We start from the raw sequence: 18857 nt of genomic DNA on the forward strand, positions 1-18857 counted from the left end.
TAACAATTTATCGCACACATCTATTTATAGTTATCAAACTTTCAGTTGTATTTACGTAAACATACGACTGAAATCTATTATTAGCTATTCATTATTTTCATAAGAATGAAGATTCAAAACATACTTTATAATTTACATTTACATATCCACATATATTTCTTTAAACGTATTTAACAATCAATTTGAAACATTTTGAAACTTTTATGTATATCGGCATCACTCTTGTAACCGCTTATGAGTTCGTAGCCACTCGAGGAACTGTCACCGTCAATGGAATGCTGAAGGGCTTGTTTTTGTTTATGTATTTATGTTGTAAAGACCATCATTATCTAACTTTTGTAAACACTTCCTTATATGACCATGTTTGGTTAAAAGTAAGCTGATAGGGTAGAGGAACGCACAAGCAAACGCCCCTGCGAGCAGTGTGTATTCGATCTCATAATATGTAAATAGAGTCACATCTCTCGTCTATTATTTCGACGACAATGGAGCAAACCAACCCCTATGTCTCCGACATGTATGACTAAATACGAATATAACTTTGATCTAGGATTTGAATAAATAAAAATAAGTACTCGATATTTCTAAACACAGGTAACACAATTAATATATTTACATATTTCTATCTATTAACATCCAATTCGTAATAAGTTAAGAAAACTACAACTCTAATAAACGTCGCACTTATACCCGACGCCAGTCTTTTCACTCATTTATTACATTTATCTGTTTAATTTATACTTTTTACAGTGGGTACGAGTATACAGAGTGTTAAAAATAAATTGTAGAAGCAAGTACTTCAAAAAAGTAAGATAAATCTTTGCATGATAATAATAATAATATCTCTACCCCTCATTCTAACCACGAGAATTAGTCTAGAAGTCGGAGACTTGTGTGGGAGAGGGGGCGGCATATTATTATTATTAAGCAGGCCGCAATTGATAAATGAGTTAATTATTTCTTTTCTTTTCTTCTCATAAAAAAGTAAGTGCTTTTGTGTTTATGAATAGTTATTCCTTAGGACAGTTTAACCTACCAGTATAGTAGAACATATTAAAATAGAAGGTTAGACCCAAAATGAAGTTAATGTTAATATTGATAAGTACGTAGATTGTAAGTTTGTAGCATTTTAGGTTATTTGTTGACTTATTACTGTTTCACATTGGTTCTCTAATAAAAACTAGAAAAATAAACCAAACATTTGTCTTTTAACGATTTCTATAAGTCACTAGTGGGTTATAAGTCATAACTTACTAGTGACTTATAACTAATAACTCACTAGTAACTTATAGGCCACATTATTCCTTTAAAACCAAAGAAATTATAGTATCATTATATACAAGTGTTGGATAAATAAATGAAAATCGTTAAAATGTTGTTTGTATAGATGAATAATTGTTCTCATTAAATATATGCTTGTAATGTAGACGATGCCTAATTAGTAAACAGGAATTTCATTGCAGTCAATGGGAAACACAGAAAACTGGCTTCTTAATTTATGGAATATTTTTGGATTGCAAGGTAAACAGAAAGTGATATGTAATGACACTGAAATTAACTTACTGACATTGGTTTTATTTTTAAATAATAATTCTGCGTGGAGCAATAATGTGAGCGACGTAACTATCGTTGAGGCTATTAAAAATAAAAAAAATCAGGTGCCTCCCGTAAATATACACGGTAAGTAAGATTTATAATAATGATGACTGAAACAATATAATTGGTTCAAGTTAAATTTGTTATACCTAAAATAAAAAAAAAACATTTATTTGTTATATCTTGATTTGAAGTAGAAATTTAAAAAATACCCTTGATATTTCTTTTATTCATAGAATGCACATATTTTGAGAAATTCGTTTTCTTTTTAACAAAACGCTATAACAGCATTTCCTTGAGATTATGTTGCTCTGCTGCGAAATATTGAGTTATAACAATATGCTATAAATCATACAGGTAGTCTTCCTGAATGACGCATCAACACTGCAGCGAATTATTATTGTTTATAAATTATTGTGTTTGCTACTACTTTGCTACTAAAAATAGTAAATTTCCAACAGAAATAGTTTTATTAACGATTACGTATTAGCATAGTAATTTATGCTACTAATAATCATTCTGTTTTTGTGCTCGCAATTCATACGTTACTTTTACCTCAACATAGAGGTTAATTATCGCATTCGCAGTACTCGTATATAACGTATTGCATAAATATCCCATATATGAAGCAAAATATTCATAATTTGTGAACTTGCTCTGAATTTATATCTTGCAATCTTCTTTTAATCTCCTCTAGCTGTCTAATAAAAATTATTCCAATGGTATCTTGATTCTTGATTATAATTAATTATCATTTAGACGCTGATAATAAGGTATTTGAACTTGGCACATAATCTTAAATTTTACAACCAACAATGCTTTTAATGTAGCTTAGAAAGATGGAACATTATCATGTCCAACAAATTGTTGCAATATTGTTTAGCTATTTTAAACTAATTAGGAAGAGTCGGACCAAAAAGTCGGTTTAAAATCGGTATAATATAAAGGAAAAGCAAAATGTTTTGGGATATGGCGCAACTGATCAAAATAAGGAAACACTGGTTACATGTATCTAATAAACCCTCTAGTTGGCGAGACATAAGATAATGGCAAACAAATTTATATTTTTTAACGATAATCAAATATTTCTCAATCGGCAACAAGAAGTTTATAAAGGCGGCATTTTCAAAATATTCAAATTACTTTTCCTGAAAAACCCAACTAAATAAAAAAAGCAAATGCGTTACTTGTTAAACATTTATCCTTATGTACTTTGGATTTAGGAAAATTATCTGCAGGAGATTTTTATCTTATTTTGAAAAATAGTATCAATTTTCAGGAAATGTCGGAATATTATAACTTTGTACCTAACATGTTAACGAATATGATTCTAATTCAATATAATTGGTTAGATCTATTTATTTATTTATTCACTTAAGCCAACATACGTTCAGCGAGCAAGATATATTTTGGCAGGTGGTACAAATATTACACAATATTTCGCTGAAACTTTTCCTGAAGTCAGATCTGAATATTGAATAAATGTTACTAAAAACACACATTTCTTGTAACCCACTTGTTTGTACAGATAGTTTAGTGCAATTTGGTTTCTGTGTATAAAACCCCACTGATCACAGTGATGATGTTACAGTCAAACTTTCCTGATATTTTATATTTTTGAGATACCCAGTTAATATTAATTTCGATTAAATGAAGAAAATAAAGTGTGAGTTCAACAAATATCCACTTTTATAAAGAAGTATGTGTTAATGTAATTTTCACATTAACTCATAGTAGGCCAATGTCCGGATTGTCAAAATTGTTTTGTTGCGATCATTCTGATTTCAACTTATAATCAACTCTTTAATTTATTGACTTTAATATGGTTATATGAAGAAAAAATAACAAATCTGATCTGAAATTAAAAAAGCGACAGATGTAGACAAAATCTGACCATCTGACCATTATAATGAGTTATTTTCTTTGTAAATAAATATGTCACTGTGTACAATTAAAGGCGTTTTCCACAATTTTTATTATATTTCAGGGACTACTAAAAGGTTTGGCAAAATATTGCGCAACTTTTTTGTATTTGAATCTCTAATTGTTTATGATAACCCTATAGTCTACTAAAACAAAATAGTGACTACTCCCAAGTTATTCTATTCCAAATCATATTTTTTTGCACATCTCCGTGACGCAATTAATTAAGTTTACTTTCAAACATACCAGGAGCAACAACCTCACTTACACTTTATTATTATATTCGTATGTAAAAGTAGCTAATAAATTATCTCGCTTATATTTAAAGGTTATACTTATTTCATACTTATTCTTAGATATGGCTTTTGAGCATGTTTTAATTATACGCGCTGAAATTTTGATGCCGATATATTAACTGTTCTAATATCCGCCCAGTTCAACGTCTATCACGAATCAATTTGCAGGCTCGAAGGAAAAGTAGAAATTAAAAAACACAGTCATCGTTTTTAATTTAATAGAATAAATTATGAGCTTCCTGATGCCCCAATAAACATTTATTTGTAATAGTGATTTCACTCTTTCTCTTTTTATCAACACGGTGAACTGCCGTATATACAGCGTCTTCTGTATCTGTAACTAGTATAGTTTCATTAAATAACAAGGTTAAATATCCGTTAGCTACGGTTGAACCGTTATCAGGACTTATGTCTAATCCATTGAAACCCGACGAAAAAAAAGTAATACCTTACCAATTAGTACCAATTAGTGACTTTCTATACCAGACTGAATAAGCAATAGAGAGATACACACAATACGTGTATGTACGTGTATTTGTAAGTATGACTACCGTGTATTGACACTGTAAACAAAATAACTCAATTTCACTCAGTTTTACTCAATAATGTATCAATTTCTGTCCATATCGGATTGAGTGAAATATTCACTCTATTAGTATGAGTACAACTGAGTGAAACGATTGCATCAGAAATGAGTGAGTTTTACTCAAATCCGAGTTACTGCTAACTATCAATTGAGCGACTTTTGACTCCATTCTGAGTATATAAAACCAAATTAGAGTTGACTTTTTCTCTAATATGATTTAACTTTAACTATTATTGAGTCATTCTTGGTTTTTAACTTAATATTGAGTGCATAAATAAATCGCTCATAAATGATTAATTAGGATATGCAGTGCTGAAATTAATTCACTTCGCGTGGCCTCCTCCTGTCCTGGCTGAGACTCGCCAGCTGAGACCCGCAGCCGCCGACTAAGGTCTGTTCTCCTGGCGATCACGCTTTTCTGGAGCATCTAACGGGCCCCTATCAACTGTGGCCGATTTTACAGAAGCAATATGTAAGTAGTGCTATCTTCACGGCGCCATTCAAATTATTCGAAATTAATTAAACTCACTCAATAATGGGAACATTTACGCTGATTTTTTTACAGTGTGTTAGCCTAAATCGTAACATTCTTATATGTCAAAAATCTAGTAGGTCTCCATAGACCATTACTTACGGACCACCCTGTATATATCGTTCGAATCGTGCGTCTCAAAAAAATTTTTTCTTGGTGTGATCCTGATTCTCAATGGGCCACACTGTATATAAAACGTATGGTCTCCGTGGCCTCTTCGTGAAGGACTTTACGTAATGAATTCAGATGTCTAAGAAAGTCCAGTTAAGCTTCGAAAGGTACTTAATCATTTTTATATGCTCTGCGTGTACTTCCTCTAATTTATGTGCAGACATTTACTGGCACGACACATGTTCTAGGAACGTGCTCGGGTCTGGTGAACACCTTCACGAAGGGGCTTTACTCCAACGTTTTCATTAGAAATATTTAAGAGTATCCATGAATCACATTTCAATGATATTAATATTTAATTCCTGTCGGTCTGGCGTGATTTTAATGTTGCAGGTGAATGGACAAGCGGCCAACCGCTGTGACCTTGAAAACCGGGCCCAAATCGAGATAACATTTGGCAGTAATAGTCAAAACTAGGAATACACTGTAGGTATTATTAGTGCATATTTATTTTAATCAGTGGCGGCTCGTGACATTGCGAAAATCTAGGGGAGGCCTGTGACTTTTTTACTAGGTGGGCAAGAAATAAGAAAAAAATTCAAGGTCAAACGACTAAATGCATCTGGAAATTTTTCGTTGCATTTACAATATTGTAGAAAAACTGAAACCAAGACACTCTGTACAAAATATTAATTTCGTTTTTCAACTTATGTATTTCAAACACGTTTGGATACATTTCTAATAAACACTAAAACGATTTTTCGGAAAATTTGTTTGCATATTCGGGAAATTTTGAGGAATTTATTAAAGCAAAAAAATTTAAATCATGCAAATTCCCAAAACGAGTAGGTACTTAATTAAGGGGAAATATATTTCGAAAATATTTCTAATTTGTCGCAACTTTTGCCCCGTTTACTTGGTAGTCCAGTAATATTTTTCGCATAATTAAAAATATTTTTAAATTTTACTTCGTTTCTTAATTTAAAAATTCTTTGACTAGTGATTTTAATTTGTTTAGAGCAGTAGTTTATGTCATTACGTCTTGAAAAAGGTGTTTCAAGAGACAAAACAATATTGTGAGATAGTCTCATTATTAGCTACCTATGCAGGTTTTGATAATATAATAAGTACCTATTAAATTACGTTAAATTTAATCTTACTCTTTAATCTTTTGTTGTAAAGAAGCTGTTTTTTATTTACTTTAAATTAATACCTGCCTTGTTCTTATCCTTCAAGCCTTTGTACTATCCCTCACACTGACATCAGACACTACCCGCGTACTATATGACGCATACATTAACCGCGAACTGAAACTTTAAGCAGCTTTGAGCGGGCCTCGGTACCCTCGCAAAGAAATTCTGGAGTCACTGTAGTGGGGACAAGCTGTACATGTTCGTAGTTGCGGTCTTAAACTGTCAGTTACTGGAGCCATTAACTTACTATTTTTTTTTAAATTCGAATATATAATTTTATAATTAAATTTCATTGGTTAAAATCCCAGATAATTAACGTTCGGTACACTTCCATATTCGATATATGTGTTAAATTTAAGTCGTAAAAAACTTGTAACTCAACCGGATACACGGTAAGCTCGAATAATAATAGGTCTGAACGGAAACTAATTTATTCTGTGTAAACGAGTGCATCCTGCCAATGGTGTTCACGCCGATTACGCTTGTAAATAAATCTTTAATTTGCATCTAAATCCTATATAAATTACATAATATTTATTATCTTCATTCAAACCAGGGATTTATTGTTTTATTGTTAATGCTAATCGTGTGAATTTTCTTGGATCATTCATTATGTCGTTAATAAAGCAGTATTTTCCTTGATTTGCTGAAAAATTAATCGTTTGTTGTCAGTAGCATTACTTTGTTTATTTATATAATACCAGTTATGTTTCATCTTGGTGAGTCGAATTGATTCTAAGTTACATATTAATTATAAAAATGAGTCTTGTTACTGAAAACAATTTAGAAAATTGTTCTGAAGACGTTTTAAATGTCGCCATACTTCCTTTAAAATCCAAGGAAAAATAGAGTGAAATCAGTGAATAGCATTTATTGCAATAATAAAGGTTTGTTGTTTTACTGTTTTTTTTTTCATACTTCATTCAATTTGGAATTTAAGTCTGTGAAACTATTGGAACAACTAAATGTTTGGAACAAAAAATTTCCCAAAAATCAATGGATTTCGAGATAGAGTTTGTATTAAAAAATATAACAAAGTTACTGTTTACTGATGTACCTAACTGGAAAGAGATTCTAGAATAAGATTAAGAGCTTGTTAAATAATTTGCGGTGTTACACACATGCATGCAAAAAAATTTAAACATTTCTTATACTTATTTATTAATAATAGATTAGTGAAAAGTGAAAGTTTTAAGCAGCTTTTGAATATAAACAATTTAATAGTTTATTAACAGCAACTGAGGGTCTATCTAAGATCAAATCTAAAAAAGCCTTTTCTTTGTTATTCAAGTTGATATCATTATTTTCTGCAACATGATAAAAAATTAATCCAAATACCTGCCTATAATTACTTTGATGAAATATCTCATAACTAACGCAAGATTTTTCGACAAAAAAGTCATGCACCTTAATCATTAATAAATGTTAAATAATACCTACGCAACATCATCAATTTTTTTATTTAATTTTTAATAACTTGTCAAGTGTCGATAGACAATGTTGCTGGGCTAAATTACGTTTCCACATAAATTTTATGATATATTTAATCAAGTGAAATACTTAATCGTTAAAACATGCTGGAATAGCGGAATATACCCTTTAAAAAGAGCACACGTATATAAATGTAAACGATAAACATTAAAATTAAAACTTACCGGAGTCGACGACATGTTGCCACGTAGGAAACCTTTTCTTAACTCTTAAAGATACCCTTTGGAGCGTTATTACATAAGCTAATACTGCATATCTAACTATGTTTCGTCTCATCAGTCTTTGTCTTTCATTCTGCAAGGTGAAAAAAACATTATAAGTAATACGAAACATGTAACACATACAAACAGTATTACAAACACAACAGTACTAAGTATTTTTGTTATAATGTATCAATTATACGTCGTCAACATCATTTCACTAGGAAGGATTAAAATAATACACTATTTAAAGGTGAAGTAAAAAGTTTTTGTCTAAAATTTCCGGATACGCTTTATTTCTTTATTTTTTTAGAGCGAGGTCCACTCATTTTTGGTTCATTTCGTAAGTTAATTAAACAAAAGGTTGTAATTGATCTGTGGTCGACTATGGTTACAAATACTTCAACGTTATTAGGTAATTTAATGCTTTGCCCAAATCCATTAATAAAGATATTATTTCTGTATTTAAAGTGAAATATATGAGTGTGCTCCGTAGATTAAAAGTCAGTCAGTCCCCAATTTGTGAAACGTCACTTTTAGCAGCCAAAGAGTGTGTGTAGTATAGTGTGTATTTCTCGTACCTTGCCAACTCAATACATAAAATAATTATATTTAATTTTGGTTATTTCAGACTAGAGGGGGCAAGCAAATTTTTCCTGGATTACTCACATAATAAAATCATAGATCTCTAGATCTGGGCGAGGTCCGGAACATTTTCAAAATTGCAAAAATGATTAAAGAATTTTAAAAAATACCTATTTTATCTAAATAGTAATTGTCTTCTTTGGTGAGAACATGTAGAACTATTGTTACTTATGCAACTAAATTTTTAAGAATTCTGAGTAAAATATCAATAAGAATTGAAAAACAATAAACAATTCATTTCCTTCAGTGAAGATCGTATTGAACCAAGACTTTAAATGGGAATGAATATTCACAAACAAATGAATTATTTGTACCAACAAAAAGTAATAAATTAGTAATAATATATACTATATCATTGGTTACTATTAGTTATTTGTCGAAAATAATAAAATATAACCTCGAATTCTTATTGTAGCAAGAGAAAATGATATCAAAATAATGAGGGTTATTTAAATAAAACAACCATAACATACGTGTGCGTGTGGGACATTGCACATCGGAAATTCCGAAATACCCAATCATTCTAGAAAATATTTAGAAAGTAGCACAAATAAATTTCACCACAATGTAAAAAGGCGTAAAAAGAATATCGTATATAGTACCTAGTTTGTTTCGAAATATGTTTTTATGCAAATGCCAGCTTATGTTGAGAACAAAAATGATTAAGACGTAACAATAAATTTATAATTGCTTCGTACAGGATTCCCCGTTTTTAGTCGATGAGTAAATTTTGTTAATGAAGCTCTCTAAATATACTTAGTGACACTACTGAAGCACACGAAGCATATACGAAGGGGAAAATAAAAAATTGTACCTACTAGCTACTTATCCGTGAAATTATATTTGAATCTTTTCTTTGATACGCATATTCGTATTAAAAAAATAAATTATTCATACCCCAAGCAGAAAACAATAGTAAAACACTGTAAAATTTTGTAATAACTTTTACATAATAAAAATGAGTACAGTTTTCCATTTATGGTTATTTACTTATACAGCAAGGAACAATGAAATATTAAAGTGCATTGCATAATTAAAATTTATAACAACTTTCATCTGGTACCTAAATATTGTAACGAGTAATTGGCAACATGATATTTATGTAATTTTATCCACGAATTTGCAGTTATCTAACTCCAACTTGAAATTTCTATTTCAGAGTATTTTTAAAACCAGTTCTTTACTTGCAAATTTAGAAATCCAACAAGCCATAAACATTTGAAAGATACGGTGTTCTTTTAGTATTTGGTAAGAAAAGATCTATAAAAGGTTATGACCGACTTAGATATCTGCCGCAGTCGAAGGTAATTATCCTGCAAACGTTTATCCTGACTTTCTTCTTTTTATGCGACAACTGACCCATGATTTAAAGATATCAAGATATTTACATAAAAATACCATAATAATTGCACTTCCCTTGAGAGGTGGCAAAGAAATAAATGATGAACAAATCGTGTCACAACTGCGAGAAAGAAATTATAATGTAGACGATTTCACAATTACATCTAGATGATGAGTCAGTGAATTTAGATAACTATATCGAAATTTTAAGTACCTTTATACGTAATAAGACTACGGCTATATCCATTTGTATATTTGACATTTATTGCATTACTATCACTTAGGAATTTTTCAACTTTTAAGTCTTAAGTTACATAATAATTACTTTAATGTCTAAAGCGTACAGATACTTAATTTGACATAAAAGGTGTCCCAAAATCATCAAAACGGGAAATTACACGATCAGGAAATGACTCATGCAGTAATTGCAGTGTTTCTCGGGCTATATGACATGTGGCACCGTCTTTTTGAAACCACATGTCATATACATCCATTTCTTGCAATTGAGGCATAAGAAACTGGATTATCATGTCGCGATAACGAGCACCATTAAAATATAATAAACACATTTTATAAACATAAATGAATAATTTATATCTATATTTTTTTCTACATGTATGTATACAATAAACAAATTACATATTATACAAAAATTTCAAGATTTTAAACATTATTAAAACTAATATCTATTAACAGTGAATACCATCGATATTATTATTATTTACATAAATATGTAACAACAATGAAATGTGTGAAATTTTAAGTAGTAGCATAGTTTTGCAGCAAGCGCTTGTTGACTTTGACACTCTATATCTCGGAACTTATACGACCAACTTGAACGTTCTTTTTTTCAAGTTAAGCGTCTTTCTGAGAACTGTTTTTTAGTACTTAGGTATATTTTTCAAACCGCAAAACTGCTTCGCGAAAGTATTTGTTTATAAAGTCAAAATGCTTCGAAATTTTAAAATTGGTCCAAGAATTATTAAAAAAAAAAAGAAAATTGATATTATAACGATTCTATATGATAGTTAAGGAGTCTAAGTATGTGTAAAAAAATCAGCGTCAATTAAAATGCCTAACTTTAACTCCAGCATTGACGCAAAAAAATAACGACATTTCGCGCTGATATTTAGTAGCAAGTTGTCTCATGCCAAAACTATCAGACCGATTTGGATCGGGTTTTGGGATTTCATTTTGTTATACTTTAAAGTACTATCAGTTGAACGCTTCAAAATTACCTCGATTTTCATCACTTTCTTAGGCTGTTTTTGCTATATTGTATCAAATTTCATAACAGTTTCATCAGTAATAGTTTTTTTCTGTAAACTGCATACCTATTTAAAAAGTTATAATGGAAAATGTGAGAAAAAATACGTGTTTTTGATTATTTTTACAGTTTTTAATTTTTCCTGCAAATAACACAACTTTTTTTCTTTGTGCATATTTATATTTTCATTGTATATATTATTTTCGACTGATTTTTACTAATATCTAATCTACGTCAAGCAACGGCCATATCTCGAAGTTTTTGAATTTAATTTTTTTGGACTATTATCTTACGGATCTCTAACGTAATTACTCCTTCTGGTGCCCAGATATATAGACGAAATTGTAATATTACTCGGGCAATTATATAACAGCGCAAATAAAGTATGTTAAACAAACATAACGTGATTTCGTAACACATAATAAAAGAATCGGTACAATACTCTCGCATGTAAAAAGGTTATTGTTTCTAAATACGTTCGTGATACGCTTGCAAAAATAATTTACCAATATACTGCACAAAACAATGTTTCTACGTATAATATCGACCTTAATATGCCTGTACCGTTAACTCAATCCATTGCCCTACGTCGGGGTGAATACCCAATCGACACAATGATCTAGCAGAGCAATTTGTTTTTTTAAGTTTTGTTTTGTAACCGCCGCATAACGCTGATGAAACTCCCCGTTGGATGGATTTAATGACGTTCCATTATAATTTGTTTAATATAAGGATGCCCCAAGATTCCATGTATAAGAACTTAGCACAGCTTTCTGGTGGCTAAATGCAGTACTTTTGAATAGCGACGTTTTGGTAAATCTTATTTTTATCCAAAAAATCTGTGGTAGTTCCATGTACATGGAATATTGCGACGTCCTGTATAAAAATGTTAAATTTGAGTCGGTATCTTTAATTACTGCAAGTTCTAAACACGTTTGCGTTCTTGCTTTGAGAAACATAGCGTTTAATTATTATTTTTAGCCAGTTGGATCGATGTATTACGCATAGCTTATTTTTGCGATGATTAAGAAAGTTTTTAATTAATTTACCAACACACTTGGCTATTCTAATTAAAAATTGTGATGCAATAGTAAGAGGTGGTAGTAAGAATCAGTCAAAATAATTTTTTAATTTACAATTTTTCAGATCCCTTAATTACAATTTCCCTAAATTTTATAAAAGTGTTCATTATTATCTTTGTTTAAAATAAATGTGGTAAAAAACTGACTTAGGTATTAGTCTAGATACTACTAAATTTGTAATATCTACTGACTAGTTAGTTTTAACTTATACTATTCATAGATTCTACCGAAGCGAATGGTATTTTTTTAATAATAACATTCTCGTTGTCTCTCAACTAGTATGAGTCAATTGACAGCTTCTGTTTCCACCAATAAATTAATTTTTGATTGAGGACACTTTTGTCCGTGTAGAGTTAGCAGGAAATGTTTCAGGGCGGTAGTAAAAATTAAAAAAAAAATAATACGTACTTACCGAGCCTGGTATGCCCGCGTTCAAGAACAGGGCAAGAGTGTCAGGCCAAGGAAGTAATTTGTACTGTTCCCACCACCTTTTTACAACTAACGATACGTAAAATCCCAGGACGAAGGACATAGGTATCGTCTCACTTTGTTGACTAAAGTACAACCGCAATGTCTCAAATATCCTGAAAAATATAAAATAAATATAATATCATTAGTTACTTACTATTAGGCATGCAATTCATTTAGTTACAAATCATATAAAATCGTACGAAATGTTAGTTTAAAATAAATACATGTTACTGTTTTTTTTTCGAATGGGTATTTCTGTATACATTTTTGTTACAGTGGAGAAAAATTATTAACTACTTTATCTACTTTCTTAGTACTTAAGCAAAACTAAAATAAAATTAATCCACTAACTGATATTTTTTGGCACGAGGATATTTGTTTATTTTTTTTCTATGTATTTTATGTGGCAAAAGTACCTAATCAAAAAAAGGGTAAGTAACTGGAGATAATTATTACCTAATTAGTAATTATGCAGGAGCATTCTATTTCTTTTTAAAATTGGCTTGCATAATATTGTCGTTAACGATAAGTTGGTTAAATAAAGACAGATCGGTTAATTGTAAAATAGATTTACATGGAAAAACCGCCAATACAAAAAAGTTGTTTAAAATAAATAATGGTAACTTTAGTGGTTCCAAGAAGTGAACAGAACTTCGTTTTGATGTTCTAGTGTGAAGGTTATATTGATACTTGGAATATACAGGCTGTGTAATATAAGAGGGCCACTCCTATGGATCTCGCTTAATATAAGATGCACGTTAAAAATCTTACATACGATACTTCAAAAATTTGTTTACACGAGGTGAAAGATATCAATTTTGCCATAAAATTTTATTAAAATAAGTTTTCTCTATCTCATAAAATAAAAAAGTTAGACGATCCTAAACTTTCGGTACTTTTCCGGTTTTTTATGATATTACTCACAAAGTTCGCCATGGATCTCAAATTTGTTTTTATGGGCATAAATGTCTCAAAAATTGCAACGAAAAACATAGAAAGATTTTTCTTTTTTTTTCTTTGGCACGAAAATCAAACGGGATGTTTTCAGATTTAAATCTTTAAAGTACTAATAGAAAAATTGAATTTTATTAAGTTTGTTGCATTTTTTCCCATAAGCACATGAGCAAAAAGGTACTGCGACATTCTTTGGCTCAAAAGAAGACGATCTGACTTAACTTTAGATTTTACCAAGAACACGAAAATCTCGAAAAAGGACTGACGCATCAATAAAAAAAATTAATTGATTCCAAATAAAAAGTTCTGGTAATTCTTGTACCAAGACACTCAAGAATTCAAGATTCATTAAAATCCATAGTAACATTCTCCAGATATTACAAAAGAACATAATTTTTTTGTAGAAATGACAGTCAATAGCAGAGGTGCCAAACATTTTTTGTTAATGGAAGTTAGGTCAGATCGTCTTCTTTTGAGTCAAAGAATGTCGTAGTACCTTTTTGATCATGTGCTTATGGGACACCCTGTATATACTAAACTCAAAAACTTAACCTTCTATCGCAGTTAATATAAAATTTCATATAAATAGAGTTCAGTATATTTAAACGTTGCTTAATAAATAAATAAATAGTAAATGATTGAAAAGTTCTTACCTTTTTTGAGTCTCGTTTAATGCGAACCTATATATTAAATTAACTGTGTAATATATAAATAAATATGCTAAAAGTTCTCTCCACACTAATTTATATACACTCCCCCGCCATCTGAAACAAAAGAAATTATTTTAGAATATTGTGTATAATCCGTAAACTTACGAACAGAGATATATAGGTAATAAATTTAGAATATTTGAAATAAAATTAAGCGAATTCGTCCTCAGTGGCTTGCAAAAGTGGTTTATAAAACTAATAATCCTGGCAATGTCCGGAAGCATCGTGTTTAGTTTAGGTTTTTGGCCGGTCGTCCTTTGGATGCGTTTTCGTCCGAATTGGATTTGTCAGAAATCGGACGAAGAAAAGCGAATGATCCCATTTTAGTTAAACCTATTGCAGGTCGTACACTGTGTCCAAATTCATTCGTGCGAATTCGGACGAAAACGCATCCATACCAAAATAAAATAATTAAGTACAGCGTTAGACACAAAAAAGGACAAAAAATCGCTTAAATATTAGTTAGGAAATAACTAAGGACAACAGTGGGTACCTACATTGCCAGTTGTCATTAAAATTTAACTTATTCCCAGTAATCGCATTCCACTAGAAACTTCGAAATGTGATTCAATTCCAACTTTCTCCAGAAACTAACAAATTTAAAATCGAAAAGCGCGGTTTGTTTCATTATTATGTAGGGACCATTATTGCCTGCCTAATTGAAATTCTTAAAATATAAAACTGGTGGAAAGCGAACGATGGAAGAAAGGAAGAACGAAATATTTGTATTTTGCTCGACAGATGGTTCAAAGTAAAACACAATGTAAACTTGTCGCTTATTTAACCATAACTAAAGAATAATTCCATAGGATTTTCTATGAGTTTTCATTACAGACGTATTTATCACTTTCTAATTGAATTATAATCTTTTCGTTCTCACAGAAGTCATCTTCTCTGTTTATGAATTCTATGACAGATACAACAAAGTCGCAGGATTGTCGTGAACGCCGTTTGGGAGGGGCAAAGATAGTAGCAGAGCTTTTATCAACAATCTCTGGACCGTGATATCTGATATCACTGTTCAATGTTCAATTCAACTAATTCTAATAATACGTTTCGATATTACCCAGAAGGAGATAAACAAACATACCTTATGATCCGATCTATAATGGATCCCATCCAGATTGTGGATTTACGTGTTTCACAATGATACAATGACTTAAATCTTATAATCATTGCACACTTTATTTTATGTTCATGATCCACACACCTTTGGTGCGCTGTCAATTATGACAGCTCTACTGATTAGTCACGTGTATTTTAAAATGGCCGATTTTCGGGAATTGTAAATTGTAAATTGGGTAAAAAAACATCTTGAAATCTAGATAGATATCATTTTTAGGTCGTTTCCACTTGTGACATCTTTATTTTCGTGAAATGACTTTTCATTTTTTTTCCGTAGAATGCTACTACCAGTTTTTCAATTATTGTAACTCATTTTTTTTAACGGTACACCATAATTGAAACATACTTTAGATTTACTTTCAACTGATATCTTGTAAATGATTGTGCAAACACTTTTTTAAGCCAAAAGGTGTGTGTAATTTGTAACTCAACTGTTTCATATTTAAATATATTGCAAGGTGTGTTTATCGATGGAAAATATATATATGGCAAACTGAGTTGTATCATAATTACGAAGAAAATTGGTCTTTGTCAAAAATAATATACTACAGATTTTCAAATGTCAGCGGATACGATTTCGGCTTGTAAATATTTATTTGTATTTTACATTTAATTCATCAACATTAATAGAGAATGTCTTTTCTACGCAATACAAAAAAATACCGAACTTCAAAATTCAGTCAAACCCTCGTGGCTGTCTGAAATCGTGCTGAAGCCAACCATAATTTCTCGTCGTGTAGATAAACACATGTATTTATAAAAATTGCGCGCAGGTAGCTATTAGACGTCGTATTTTATTACATAACGAAACGCTACTAATAATTATTTATTGCAAATTCGTGACAAAAGTTGTTTCAGAAAAATGTAAACAGCCATCGACTATAGATTAGTATATTAACATAATTAAAAACTGATAAAAAACAATAGACATCGATATAACTCAGGCGGCATTTAAAATCTACACGTCCTTCGAAATAAATCAAGCTGGCTGTTATTTTGTTCAATTATATTTTTAAGTGCGAATACGTGAATTTCAAGTGCATGGGTCACTCTGTATATTTGATAATGGAAAGTTAATTAAGCTTTTCTATCACTTTAATTGTGCTTTTTTATTTTATATTGCGCATATAATTGTTTAGGTACTACCAATAAGCGTAAAAGTAACAATAGACAATAACTTCAAGAAAAAGTTTAAAATATACCTTAAATAGAATATCAAAATAAGTAACGTTTAACGTCGTCTCTGTAGGAACATTACAATTGCAAACTAGGCTGGCTAAGTGGGTTAGCACTTTGTTTTGTAACTATTAAACACAAATAAACCTACTTATAAGCGATGAAATTAAAGTGCTTTTAATTTATTACACAGGAAGTCGATGCTTTAGAAAACTTACGAAGCGCGACACAATATTGATATTTGATTAATATTTTACAGTTTATTTCAAGTGTATTAATGTAATAATACTTGCGTAATAAAGGACATAACATGTTGCATTACAAGAAATTTAAATAATTTCGTAAACAGTAAAGGTTAGAGGTACTAATTAGTATTTTGATCACACAGGCATTAATTAGCATTCTGATCAATATTGCTTCAAACTCAAACAAAAAATGAGCCAAACAAGTGAGTTTTCTGTTCATTCGCGTAATTTAGTATTTCTGGTATTTCTGTTATTTCTTTAGAATTTCTTCTGTATGTATATGAAACGTAAAAAACAAAAACAGGTAACAAAATATAATGTGGAATTTTCAAAATAAATAAACATATAAACTATGTGAAATACTTAAGTTACGATATTAGACCGTATGATTAACGTGTAGAAAATTTATTCAACCAATTATACAAACGTTTGATATAATCCATAATAATTTAATACGACAAGAGCAGCATAGACAACGAACAAAAATGTGTAAGACAAATGTTAATTAGATTGTTTTAACGTCGCAGATAAATGAAGCCGTAAGCGCAGACGGTGAATTGAATTTCTGCTTCTATTTATAGATGTGAAAAATGTCATTTGAATATATTTCAAATTATTAGAAGATAAATGTTTACACAGAAATTAGATTTAGAAAGCAGAAATAACTGGAATTCTGTTGTAAACTGATTTGAATAATCAACTCATTAGCGATTTTTTGTTTAATTTGCCACCTACGTTTTATTTATTTACTTTATCTTATATTCTCATAATAAAATTTTAATATAATATAATTTTCTGTAATTATATAGTCACATAATTTTATTTTCCGCAAAATATATTTGAAAATACAGGATGGAAGAAGTATGACTGCCTCAACTTCAGCATGAGATAGAGTAATCATAAATGAACAAAAAAGTTGTATATTAACATGGGCGTAAGATTAACAGTTTTCAAAATACAGCGAGTATTAATATTGGGGAGTTTCGTCACAACGTGACAACAGCGCTACACAGCTTATGCACACCACGTGTGCACGCGGCAGTCTTGTCCTACGGAAAAAATTTAAACAGCTATTATTGTGAAACATTTAGTAAACTTCAAGACAATTGTTTTGCAGTTTTTAAATAAATAAAATATAGATTTTGTAGAATGAAGGTAGTGTTGCGCTTAAATTTTAGCTCGAATTTTAATAACTACGAGTCTCTTAAAACAGAAACTTGACTCTTAATCAAATTATGATTTTGAAAAATATGTAATTAAAGTACCCAAAGATTCACGTCGTCCAAATAATCATACGTATTAATTCATAATCATAATTTAAGTACCAAAAAGCAAAATTCCAAATCAAAAATCCAATTTTCGTGTACTCGCTCTAAAACACCTCAAGAAAAGGAAATAGTGGTATGCAAAAAACACTCCGACACAGTCCAATTCCAGGTACCAACACCAGCTGAATTGCGTATTGCTGGACAGCTTATTATCCCGTGTTAAGCATAAAGAAGTTCAAAAAAGTGTTTATCACTTTTCAAATACAATGTTTGTCATTGTATTTTAGCATTTATGTCAATATTCCTTAATTAATCAAACTTTTGTACAATTTGGAAATTTTGATAATTTTTTTCTCGGAAATGGTCGAGTTTAGGACCCATGTCATATAAGGTTTTTTTGTTTATTTTAATGTACTCTATCGCATGTTAAAATTAAGGCAGTCAAACTTTTAACACCCTGTATATAAAGTCTTATTGAATATATAACTGGGATTAAGGACTAAGTAGTTTTCTGGGGAAATTCTTTTAGTAAAGCTCAATTAATGAAAATGTAAAATTATTGATATTTAGACCATTTTTAATTTTTATTTTATATAATTATTTTATATAATTATTGATTAATAGTTTTTATTAGACATTTAAAAC

The 18857-nt window shown here is 30.3% G+C and overlaps 1 protein-coding gene across 2 annotated transcripts in view; it reads right to left on the minus strand.

Annotated features, from left to right (window-relative positions):
* The window catches only part of LOC108908309 (bestrophin homolog 1), a 72354-nt gene that overhangs the window by 24352 nt on the left and 29145 nt on the right, over window positions 1-18857 (minus strand). The window contains exons 2-4 of one of the 2 annotated variants that reach the window (XM_018712333.1): window positions 14342-14452; window positions 12676-12847; window positions 7893-8022 (exon numbers count right to left, since the gene is read on the minus strand). In XM_018712333.1, coding sequence (XP_018567849.1) covers window positions 7893-8022; window positions 12676-12847; window positions 14342-14452 — 413 coding nt within the window. Of the gene's footprint in view, window positions 1-7892; window positions 8023-12671; window positions 12848-14341; window positions 14453-18857 lie in introns of those variants that run through there. The other variant, XM_018712334.1, reaches the window with a different exon arrangement.

The sequence above is a fragment of the Anoplophora glabripennis genome, unplaced genomic scaffold (genome assembly GCF_000390285.2).
Source record: "Anoplophora glabripennis isolate ALB-LARVAE unplaced genomic scaffold, Agla_2.0 scaffold18, whole genome shotgun sequence".
NCBI classification, from domain to species: Eukaryota; Metazoa; Arthropoda; class Insecta; order Coleoptera; family Cerambycidae; genus Anoplophora; species Anoplophora glabripennis.